Here is a 12746-nt window from a genome sequence, read left to right as displayed (position 1 = left end):
TGCTAAGGGTGTTCTGGGTGTTTGCCAGGGTGTTGCTATGAGTGTTGCTAAGGTTGTTCTGGGTGTTTGCCATGAAGTTGCTTTGGGGTTACTAGGGTTTTCTGGGTGTTTGCTAGGACATTGCTATGGGCTTGCAATATGGTGTTCTGGGTGTTTGCCAAGGTGTTGCTATGGGGTTGCTATAGGGTGTTCTAGGTGTTTGCCAGGGTGTTACTATGGGGGTTGCTAAGGGTTTTTCTGGGTGTTTGCCAGGAAGTTGTTTTGGGGTTACTATGGTTTTCTGGGTGTTTGCCAGGACGTTGCTATGAGCTTGCTATAGGGTGTTCTGGGTGTTTGCCAGGGCATTGCTGTGGGATTGCTAGGGTGTTCTGGGTGTTTTCCAAGGTGTTGCTATGGGGTTGCTATATGGTGTTCTGGGTGTTTGCCAGGGTGTTGCTATGAGGGTTGCTATAGGGTGTTCTGGGTGTTTGCCAAGGTGTTGCTGTGGGGTTGCTATAGGGTGTTCTGGGTGTTTGCCAGGGTGTTGCTATGAGGGTTGCTAAGGGTGTTCTGGGTGTTTGCCATGAAGTTGCTTTGGGGTTACTAGGGTTTTCTGGGTGTTTGCTAGGACATTGCTATGGGCTTGCAATATGGTGTTCTGTGTGTTTGCCAGTGGGTTGCTATGGGGTTGCTATAGGGTGTTCTGGGTGTTTGCCAGGGTGTTGCTATGAGGGTTGCTAAGGGTGTTCTGGGTGTTTGCCATGAAGCTGCTTTGGGGTTACTAGGGTTTTCTGGGTGTTTGCCAGGACATTGCTATGGGCTTGCAATATGGTGTTCTGTGTGTTTGCCAAGGTGTTGCTATGGGGTTGCTATAGTGTGTTCTGGGTGTTTGCCAGGGCGTTGCTGTAGGGTGTTCTGGGTGTTTGCCAAGGTGTTGTTGTGGGGTTGCTAGGGTGTTCTGGGTGTTTGCCAAGGTGTTGCTATGGGGTTGCTATAGGGTGTTCTGGGTGTTTGCCAAGGTGTTGTTGTGGGGTTGCTAGGGTGTTCTGGGTGTTTGCCAAGGTGTTGCTATGAGGGTTGCTATAGTGTGTTCTGGGTGTTTGCCAGGGCGTTGCTGTGGGGTTGCTAAGGGTGATCTGGGTGTTTGCCAGGATGTTGCTATGAGCTTTCTATAGGGTGTTCTGGGTGTTTGCCAAGGCATTGTTGTGGGGTTGTTAGGGTGTTCTGGGTGTTTGCCAGGGCATTGTTGTGGGGTTGCTATAGGGTGTTCTGGGTGTTTGCCAGGGTGTTGCTATGAGGGTTGCTAAGGGTGTTCTGGGTGTTTGCCATGAAGTTGCTTTGGGGTTACTAGGGTTTTCTGGGTGTTTGCTAGGACATTGCTATGGGCTTGCAATATGGTGTTCTGTGTGTTTGGCAAGGTGTTGCTATGGGGTTGCTATAGTGTGTTCTGGGTGTTTGCCAGGGCGTTGCTGTGGGGTTGCTATAGGGTGTTCTAGGTGTTTGCCAAGGTGTTGCTGTGGGGTTGCTAAGGGTGTTCTAGGTGTTTGCCAGGGCATTGCTATGGGGCTGCTAGGGTGTTTGCCAGGATGTTGCTATGGGGTTGCTAGGATGTTCTGGATGTTTGCCAGGGTGTTGCTATGTGGTTGCTAGGGTGTTCTGTGTGGTTTCTTACTGTCTCAAGTGAAAAGTCTCTCTGATATTCTTATGGCTTCGGTTCCTCCTTCAATGTAAGATTAGAAGATGTTTCTTCCATATTTTAAACCAACCTCTGTCCCTACGCATGAGAAATAGTAATAGTGATGTTTGCCTTAACATACAATATGTGACACAACGGTCACCATGGTGTGTTCAGATCAGCTCATTTATCAGTTCTGTGTAAATGAGAGCGCTTTCCAGGAACAGAAGAGTTTCTTTTAATGAAGTTCTCCTAGATGCATCCTCTTCCCACAAAAACATGGGAAGAATGTAGGAGGCCTCTTTCCATGAAATATACTTCATTATTAAACATTGAACGGCAGCCAGTGTATCCAATTACCGTAAACAGATGAATTCTTTTCTTCTATTGAATCTCTCTGTCTTTGCCAGACATGGAAATGTGCAAAAACACATGCAGCGCTTTCCTGACTGCTGAGTCAACAATATTTGTGCTTTTTTCTTGTGTTCTTCAAATTAGTATTTTTTTCTAATCCTCTTGTAGTCGTTGAGTTCGTCGCCCGCAGGTGATTATAATTCTCTGAGCTCGTCGTCCCCTCCAGGCTGCTGTGACATTGAGCTGATTGACAGCGTTTCGCTTTCATCGGCTGACGGGCTGCTGCTTTACCATTTATTCATTTACATGCCTGCCAATAATTAGTGTAGCAGCTCTTTTTGCCACTGAAATATCTAAAAAATGGTAAATATAATACTTGGTACTGAAATTATTTTTTAAAAAATGCAATACCGGTATCATTAGTAGTTTGCCTGTACCAACTCTACTTGAATACTTAGATGCTCCACATATTTGTGCTTCGAATGGTCAAAATACTGTCTTGATAAGGTATTAATGTAATTAATGGTGGATTTGTGTCCAAATATTGGATCTGTGCTTTAAGCCTTGCTATGCAGCCTAATAGACCTGTCTCTAGTTATTATATGGTTAGTATTAATGAAACAACATTAAAACGAACAAAGAGAAAAACACTTATTGCCCTGCTGAAAAACGACTTAAAGAAACCTTAAAGGTGTGGTTGATTATGATTTCACTTTTTTAACTTTAGTTAGTGTGTAATGTTGCTTTTTGAGAATAAACAACATCTGCAAAGTTACAACGCTCAAAATTTCTTTCTTTTAAAGAATTCGCTGTTTAAGGACTACAACGAGCTTCTTCCCGGGTCAGTGACATCACTAACCCTATAATTTACATAAACCCCGCCCCTGAGAACACGCAACAAAGGGGGTGAGGCCATGTTGGGCTGCTTTAGAGAAGAGGAAGAGTTGTTGTAGTATAGTGTTGTTGTCATGCCGTCATTTTACACCAGACTGCTTCACAAACGAGGGTCAATTCAACGCTGGATTTGCACAAAATATTAACATGACGGCACATGCTAGTTGATGAGTTGAATCAACTCCACAGCAACTACATAAATTTATCCACTATCCATTCAGAAACGTCCAGTTTCATTCTGAAAGTTGTAACTTCTTCCTGAGTCTTTCCATCAGTGTCGACTCCGGTTTGAACAATGTAAGGCTGAACACCGTTACTGACAATCCTCATTTTGGCTGCGTGAGATTCTCCAGCTTTGTTGTTGTTGAGCAACTGAAGCACGAGCTGTTAAAGCTCCGCCCTCTTCTGAAAGGGGGCAGGAGCAGCAGCTTATTTGCATTTAAAGGGACACACAAAAACTACGTGTTTTTGCTCACACCCAAATAGGGGCAAATGATGTAAATGTATTTTTTAAAAAAAGCTAATTTACTAAAACTTTCATTAAAATTAAAACAGAAAATATAAAAACTGATTCAAGATATTAATAAATACTATAAAAGCATCTCAATGATGAGAAATTACAGTAGTATGACAATATGAATTATTTGGGCCTGTTTTTATTTGAGAAATAGTGAAATTTGACAGCTGTTGGTGTCTGGAGGAGTGGCAGAGATAGTGAAATGAAGAGCTGGTGTTTGACTCCTCGTGAGAGACGCTCTGTCAGTCTGATCCATCTTGACATGCCTGCGATATTTCATTCAGTGTCATCTAGGGCAGCACAACATGAAAGTCAAATCAAGTTTAATTATCCAGCCTCGGTCCGAATAAACAGCAGAGTGGAGAATATGACAGGAGAAAGAGCTTCACATGTAATTGGTGATGGCTTGAGAATTCAGCCACAAGTAAAATAATCCAGTCAGAGATGAACTAAGGAGCTAATTATGCAAAAAGTGTCTTGTACAAAAAAATAAAAAAAGTGAGTAGTGCTTGCATGTGCAATTAGTATACATTATATATTTTAGTTAGTTTTGGTCATTTTATTGTGTGTTTTTGTAATTTTTTATCAACATTTAAATATTTGCATGTTATTAATTGTATTAATTTTTATTCTTGCAGGTTGCAAGGGTAGTTGCAAGGGTTGGTTGCAAAATGTCTGAAGTGAAAAGAAATGTCTACTGTAGGATACGTAAAAGGGTTTTATGTTGCATTTTCCCCTCTTCAAGTTTAGTTTCTGACTTTAACCTAAAATATGTTATATCTAGAAGCAAGGTCAGAAACACCTCAAAAAATCTATACCCCCATCTTAAGAGCACTGCAGCTACTGTGAAGCACCTGTACTGATATGTTTTGCAGAAAAATATTGTGATTTTGATTTGATACGAAGAGATTTATAAGCTTACTGACCTCACCGACTATTTGCATCCAAGAGATTCACACACGTCATGCATAATATTATGTTAATGCTGATATGACTTATGGGATTTTGCTGTTGAAGTGAGTCGACTACAAATGCGATGCACATTTTGAAGACTATAAACTGTGGATTTGACAAGCTGAATCTTTATGGCTTCCCAACAGCGTTTGCAGCATTTAAAGGCTAACTATAGTGTTTACAGTGGCTGAAACGTTCATCTGCTTTAGTCTTTCATCATCTTTCTGCCAAGTTCACTGCAAAAAAGATTTTACTTATTTACTTACTTATTATTTTTGTCTTGTTTTCCAGTACAAACATCTAAAACATTCTTAAATCAGGATACATTTACTTAACAAGCAAAATGACAGTTATGTTTTATGAAAAATGTATCAAAACAAAATGAGTTTATGCTTAAAACAAAAACAAATATCTGCCAGTGGAGTGAGAAAAATAAGCTTGTTTTCCTTTTGAATAGAGTGCAACAGTCGGGTTCTGGAAGTAAAATCTCCATTCATTTTCCCCATAGGGAAATGCCATTTTTTAACGATAATTTATAAACCTTTAAAGACAGACGTGTTGTGAACTTGGAGGTTGTTAATCGATTTGCTAAGCCGTTATCCTGCATTATTTCAACTTGTATTTGAAATAATTGTATTTAACAGAATTCGTGGAGAAAAACTACATTACCCATGATGCTGTACAGAAAATTCCACCAATCAGAGAGTCGAAACAAGCAAAAAATATAAAAGATCTATTTAGCTCCACCCACTGCCGTGAAGCACTGCGAATGACATAATCGTGTCAATCTCTCTATGCTCTAAAAAATACTTGTGTTTGAATATGTATGCATATTTTTTTTTTCAATAAACTTAAAATATATTGTTTTTATATATATAAAATCAACATTTGTCAGAGGAGTAGTTTTATATTTCTCCATCATGAAGCAATACTTCATGGGATTGTAGTTCTTTCCCTCACTAAAGCCGTTAAGTTCACAGTCTTGTATTTTTGTCCAATTTTCAAACACTCTTTTTGCTTCAAATCAAAGTTTAATGTTGTGATCCTCCTTGTAGCTGGTTGGTTTGGTTCATGGCTTATAATGCTTTAACCAAGACGTTTTTGAAATCCCTATAGGAGAAATGAGTGGGAAAAATACTAATGGAACCAACACTGCAGAAAAAGTGGACGGGAGCTGTTGCACTCTATTAAGTTCACTTTTATACCTCATTGGCATGTATTTTTTTCTTGTTTTGAGCATAAACTCACTTTCATTTTTTACACACACTTTTACACTCTTTTTTATTTGATACATCTATTTTTTAAGTGATTTTGCTTAAGAAAATGTATCTTGCTTTAAAGGGGACCTATTATGCCCCTTTTTACAAGATGTAATAAAAGTAGTAAAAGTCCCCAGAATGTTTCTGTGAAGTTTCAGCTCAAAATACCCCACAGATCATTTATTATATCATGTTGTAAATGCCCATTTTTGAGTGGAAGGAAAAACATGCAGTTTTTGTGCATGTATCTTTAAATGCAAATGAGCTGCTGCTCCCCACCCCCTATCCAGAAGAGGGCGGAGCCTGTACAGCTCGTGCCTCGAATACTCTAACAACAAAACTAACAAAACGCCTGTTTAGTTTTGATTATCATCTGTATCGCGGTCATTCTCATGTGACATTGCAGTTCTTCGTCATCATGAAATTTAAGTCATATCAGTCTAAACTTCTGATATATGGTTTTCTGAGCGCACACATCTGAAGCACATGCACACAGAAAGCTGGCTGTCAGACAGCGCGTCCTGTGAGTATTAAACTAAATTCTCGTACACATCTTATTGCACTTAAACTGTCAAATACACACAAGGTTATGTCAAAATCACACAAAGTTCACATAAACACAGTCAGTTATGTCTGTGAACGTTAACAGCAAGTAAAGAAATCACATGTGTATATTAGATCTGTGTATTAAAGTGACAGCAGCGTAATATACAGTGCCTACTGATATATATGCTGTTAATATGAATCAAACAACAAAAGAAAAACAGAAAATCACTTTAATAAGAATATATTTCTTACTTGAATATTGCTGTTAAATGCTCTGGCGAGGAGATCAACATGACGGACTGTGTACAGTTCACTGAGGGGAGGAGCTAAGCTAATATGGCAGATTCCATTGCCAGTTGTGGGCGGGGCTTCTTCCTACTCACACAAGAATAGGGAAAAATCTGGAACTGCTTGTTTGCAGAGACTGTTTGATTTATGGGGTTATAAAAAAGATGTGGGTGGATTTTTTCATTATAGGCTGGTTGTTTACACACTCTGTGGATACACATCTGTGTTCAAACACCTATAAAAGTGAATTTTGCATAATAAGTCCCCTTTAAGAATGTATAGATATTTGTACTGGAAAACAAGACAAAAATACTGAGTAAGAAAATCAGTGTTCTCATGGTGTGTGTGTGAATATGCATAAAAATATGTATTTAAGTGAGGCAACTTTAATCCTCATTAATTTGTAAAATACTGCAGGATAACGTTGAGCCAGAGTTATTATCTGTCGAGTCCGAGCGCCGCGGATGCTTTTGAATCGCGGGACACGGTTGTTATGAGGCCGCTGGCATCGTGATCAAAGGGCAGCGGATGGCGCTGAAAACGAGATGTTTCTGCTCTGCCCTCTCACTCTCTCCCTCTCATTTATTCCATCTAGGCCCCGTCGTCGCCCTCCTCACCTTCGGCTAATGAACCAAAGTATGAGAAACGCTGGCTCGATGCCGTCACCCTCCCTCTCTTCATGGCTCGAATCTCTCGACGCAAAGCTGGAACCGACAAATTAAGGTACGGTAATCCGCTGCGATGCTGCACGAGCTGTAAGGTTGGCCACGCGGCCGCTCCAACTGTTGGTTTTTCAAGCATTTTTCATTTAGGTGAGAGGATGTTAAATCCAATATCTATGCGGCGGCATGCCGTGTCTGGAAAGGTCAGCGATGCAGCAGCCAGCGTGAGGAGAGCAGGTCGAGAAGAAGTGGCTCTGACTTTAGTCAGCTGACATTGAATGTAGAATGATAGCATATCACATAGTCATTCTGAGAAAAGAAATCTATAAATACGCACTTTAAAACTCAAAGGTTTTGATTGCAGCAGGTGGAAAGCTGAGAGATTCGTTTCTCATCCTTAATTAGGCAGAATGCATAATCTGAATGTGCATTTGCTTCGGGAGTTTCGTTTCTGACGACTTTGATTTTAACCCTATAAAGCCTACTGTATCATGTTTGATTCACAAATTTCAACATGATCAAAACAACATCTGCACCAAATTTCATATTTTTGCTCAGTTTGGGCCTCTAAATAAAACTGAGCTGTTTTTCCCTCCATATTTTCACTGTACACTAAAAAAATGCTGGGTTAAAACCATCCAAGTTGGGTTGAAAATGGACAATTGGGTTGTTTTAACCCAGCGGTTGGGTTAAATGTTTGCCCAACATGCTGGGTAGTTTTATTTAACTCAACTATTGTTTAAAAATGACTGTATTGTTTGCTTAAAATGAACCCAAAGTATGTTGGAAATTAACATTTATTAATATGTTTAATGAATAATAATTAAACAATAAACATTTATTAAAGTGCTTATTAATAAATGTTCACATTTTGATTATTATTGTTGCCTCTAGTAATTATGTGTCTTTTTGATTTTTAATTTCCAACATATTTTGGGTTCATTTTAAGGCAGACATATAGTCATTTTTAACCAATAGTTGGGTTAAATACAACTGCCCAGCACGTTGGGCAAACATTTAACCCAGTCGCTGGGTTAAAACAAGCCAACCGCCAATTTTTTAGTGTATCATACTATATCAGCCATAAAAGCCTGATGTATCAAATATGAAACTCAACAAAGATACACATGCTTTTTTTTAAGACATATTTTCTCTAAAGTTTCAGTAAACTTTTCCATTTCAAAAATGAGATTTTTCTGACTATCATTTCATATGTCAGGCTTTCCACAGTTAAATATGTTTTGCTGTTATTGACCTGTTTTTCTGTTCATCAACTTTTCTATGAAGTTTAACTTTTCTCTGAGTACGACTCCTCTATTGATCAAAATGATTTTTGAGCAAGTGCATCGTGTATTTTTAAGCTTTTAAACATCAAAAGGTGCATTATGATGCTTGATCTTTCATGAAGGAGTTTCAGCTGAAGGATTTCCTGGGCCATTTTTATTATTTTATAGTTTTATAGTTTTGATTATGCTTGGGTTGTAAGTAATTTTTGAACAAGTAACTCTCATTAGAGAATTAGTAGACTGTTAGGTTAAGGTTTGGATTAGTAGATTAAGTTGATGTAGTTGTAAAGTTACTTATAGTCAGTCGAATGTCTGTTGAGGAACTTCAGAATAAAGTGTTAGCAGATATTAATAGGGACCTATGAAATCTGCTTTATTTTTTCCAAAATTCTGTTTTATTTTTTTCCAAATTCAGTTTTTTCCATTAAAATTTTTTCTGGATTCCTTTTGTTTTTTCTGTTTAAATTTTTTAACTCCATTTTAATGGTTAAATACAATTTTAGTAATAAGAAAAGGATGTGTAATTAATTGAAGTCATAAAACGTATTAAGTTTAACAAAAATTCAGTTTTTAGGGCCCTATGAAATACGTTTTTTTTGTTCCCTCAAATTCAGTTTTATTTTTATTAAATTCTGTTTTAACCTTTAAGTCTGGATTCCATTTTAATGGTTTAATTCAATTTTAATAATCAAAAAGCAACAATTTTTATGAAATGTTTTTTTTTTTTTTTTTAAGAAATTGTGTATTTTAATTTTTCTGGCAATCAAATGAAAGCATAAAACATCAATTTAATTGATCTTTTAATCATATGACATTAAACATACTTTTTTTGTCAAACAGCTTTACTGTTCAAATTGAAACATGGAAGAAAAATTGTGATTATTCTTTAAAAAAAAATAAAGTTTTAATAATAATTTATTATTATTATTATTATTATTATTATTATTATTGTTGTTATTGTTATTAGTGTTAGTATTATTATTCCATTGAGATGTAGCTAAATTCTACTGTACAACAGTAATATATTTCTGACACAGTTTCTTTAAGTTAAACCAAACTTTTATTTTGACGGGTTGCAGTGAAGACCTTTGAGTTTCTTTGCGTTTATGATATGATGATAGATTTTCTCAAATGAAATGGTAAAATGCTCATGAAGTGACTCTGGAGATGAAGTTCATATGCTGAAAACACTGTGAGCGTCACGTGTGCTTCAGTGTGTGTCAGTTAAATGAAACCTCGCGTCTGCGCCATTCATTCACACAGAGACACAGAATGTGCAGGCTTCATATTTAAATAGTTTTTTTGCGGTTTAATATTCACAGACACTAGTCTATATCATGATTTGATTTAAGTGTACTGACCTACTTTTTATTTATTCATCAAATATTTGAGAAATTCTGTGACATTCGGCGTTATACGGTAAATTCCGTTTTTATGACTGGATTCCGCAATCCAGTCCGTGTTTTCTGCATCACAGAAATCATAGGGCTCTATATTAAGCAGACAGGCTACTAATAGTGTCTAATACTAGTACTAGTCTACTAATAATAATGACTGCTAGTTGACAAGTAGTTGCAAAGTTAGTAGAAAGTCTAAAGTGGACCATCGAAATTAAGTGTTACCTAAGTTTTAACTGGGATTTCACATCTCAGTACAATTCCCACAGAGCTTCGTTCTCTCCGAATGTAAGATGCTTTCAGATCCACCTTTTTGCAACAGTCTCCTGTGAGACGATGAACTTTTGGCCTTGTCGCGCCCAAAGCATCTTTGCAATATCTCGTCCCTTTCCTTTTGCTGTTCGCAGTCTGCTATTCTTCTCCCCTTCGTTATAACCCTCTCTCCATGTATGTCGATGCCCGATGAAAACGCCTCTCTCCAGACTAATAGATTTTTTATTGTGTTCTGTCACTCACTCGGGTGGCTTCTTGGTTTCAAAGCACTTGGCTACAGTCTGCTGGTAGTTCAAGCAGAACATTACATTCTCCAGGCAATTTCTATCTGAAAAACGGCAAGCGCTGAATGGCTGCATCTCACACATGGTTGGCATTAATTGAAATCATGCCATTTATTGAATTGCTTTATTGGAAAAGTTAGAAAATGCGAAGCTGCTAAAGATGTGTTCAGTGTTTCTATTTGCTCTGTAATATCACCTCAGTAATAGAGAAGTCTTGCTCTCACGTGACAGCATGATTTAATGCATTAGAAATGTTTATCTGATGTGGCTTCGGAGGTTTTGAAAGCCCCTGTGTGCCCTTTGCATGTGTCCTTCATAAGCAACGCAAAGATGATTAAATCTACATCCTAAAGGCCACAATGGAAATGATTGCTTAAATATATGTTTTGACCCGACAGTCGTAGCGCTGTCACTTTCTGTTGAACTCAACTGACAGCTATCATTAAATAGTCAGTCCAGCAAATCAAAGTGTAATTCATCTGCGGCACGCTCCAAACACACACTGAAATTAAATGTCAAAGCTGTCCCATTATATACAATTGATGGTGGAGTGAGCATGACAACCCTGTCTTCCAACAAATGCATTTCATCCCTCGAAATTTGTATTGATAACTTTTCACATTTAAAACAAATGGAAATAACCAGGTTGCGTAATCTGAACTGATGGCTATAGAAGCTTGTTTCCACCATGAAATAAAAGTAAAAAAGGTAATTGCGAGTTTATATTTCACAATTCTGACTTTTTTTCTCTGAATTGTGAGAATTGCGTAAAATAAAGTCAGAATTGTGTGATATAAAGTCAGAATTGCGAGTTATAAAGTCAGAATTGTGTGATATATAGTCAGAATTGCGAGATATAAAGTCAGAATTGCGAGAAATAATCAGAATTGTGATATAAAGTCAGAATTGTGTGATATAAAGTCAGAATTACGAGTTATAAAGTCAGAATTGTGTGATATAAAGTCAGAATTGCGAGTTATAAAGTCAGAATTGTGTGATATAAAGTCAGAATTGCGAGAAATAATCAGAATTGTGATATAAAGTCAGAATTGTGTGATATAAAGTCAGAATTACGAGTTATAAAGTCAGAATTGTGTGATATAAAGTCAGAATTGCGAGTTATAAAGTCAGAATTGCGAGAAATAATCAGAATTGTGATATAAAGTCAGAATTGCGAGAAATAATCAGAATTGTGATATAAAGTCAGAATTGTGTGATATAAAGTCAGAATTACGAGTTATAAAGTCAGAATTGTGTGATATAAAGTCAGAATTGCGAGTTATAAAGTCAGAATTGCGAGAAATAATCAGAATTGTGATATAAAGTCAGAATTGCGAGTTATAAAGTCAGAATTGTGTGATATAAAGTCAGAATTGCGTGATATAAAGTCAGAATTGTGTGATATAAAGTCAGAATTGCGAGTTATAAAGTCAGAATTGCGTGATATAAAGTCAGAATTACGAGTTATAAAGTCAGAATTGCGTGATATAAAGTCAGAATTGTGTGATATAAAGTCAGAATTACGAGTTATAAAGTCAGAATTGTGTGATATAAAGTCAGAATTACGAGTTATAAAGTCAGAATTGTGTGATATAAAGTCAGAATTGTGTGATATAAAGTCAGAATTGCGAGTTATAAAGTCAGAATTGTGTGATATAAAGTCAGAATTGCGAGTTATAAAGTCAGAATTGTGTGATATAAAGTCAGAATTGCGAGAAATAATCAGAATTGTGATATAAAGTCAGAATTGTGTGATATAAAGTCAGAATTGTGTGATATAAAGTCAGAATTGCGAGTTATAAAGTCAGAATTGTGTGATATAAAGTCAGAATTGTGAGTTATAAAGTCAGAATTGCGAGATATAAAGTCAGAATTGCGAGAAATAATCAGAATTGTGATATAAAGTCAGAATTGTGTGATATAAAGTCAGAATTACGAGTTTTAAAGTCAGAATTGCGTGATATAAAGTCAGAATTGTGTGATATAAAGTCAGAATTACGAGTTATAAAGTCAGAATTGTGTGATATAAAGTCAGAATTGTGTGATATAAAGTCAGAATTACGAGTTATAAAGTCAGAATTGTGTGATATAAAGTCAGAATTGTGTGATATAAAGTCAGAATTGCGAGTTATAAAGTCAGAATTGTGTGATATAAAGTCAGAATTGTGTGATATAAAGTCAGAATTGCGAGTTATAAAGTCAGAATTGTGTGATATAAAGTCAGAATTGCGAGTTATAAAGTCAGAATTGTGTGATATAAAGTCAGAATTGCGAGATATAAAGTCAGAATTGCGAGAAATAATCAGAATTGTGATATAAAGTCAGAATTGTGTGATATAAAGTCAGAATTGCGAGAAATAATCAGAATTGTGTTATAA

At 36.8% G+C, this 12746-nt stretch overlaps 1 protein-coding gene across 1 annotated transcript in view; it reads left to right on the top strand.

The window, feature by feature from the left end:
• The window catches only part of sntg2 (syntrophin, gamma 2), an 83328-nt gene that overhangs the window by 41684 nt on the left and 28898 nt on the right, over nt 1-12746 (top strand). Inside the window, exon 9 of the mRNA XM_051867077.1 lies at nt 7062-7189. Coding sequence (XP_051723037.1) covers nt 7062-7189 — 128 coding nt within the window. The remainder of the gene's footprint in view (nt 1-7061; nt 7190-12746) is intronic.

Source organism: Ctenopharyngodon idella, chromosome 17, assembly GCF_019924925.1.
Source record: "Ctenopharyngodon idella isolate HZGC_01 chromosome 17, HZGC01, whole genome shotgun sequence".
NCBI lineage: Eukaryota > Metazoa > Chordata > Actinopteri > Cypriniformes > Xenocyprididae > Ctenopharyngodon > Ctenopharyngodon idella.
The sequence above is the reverse complement of the archived record's forward strand: the minus strand, read 5'-3'. Positions and strand labels throughout refer to the sequence as shown.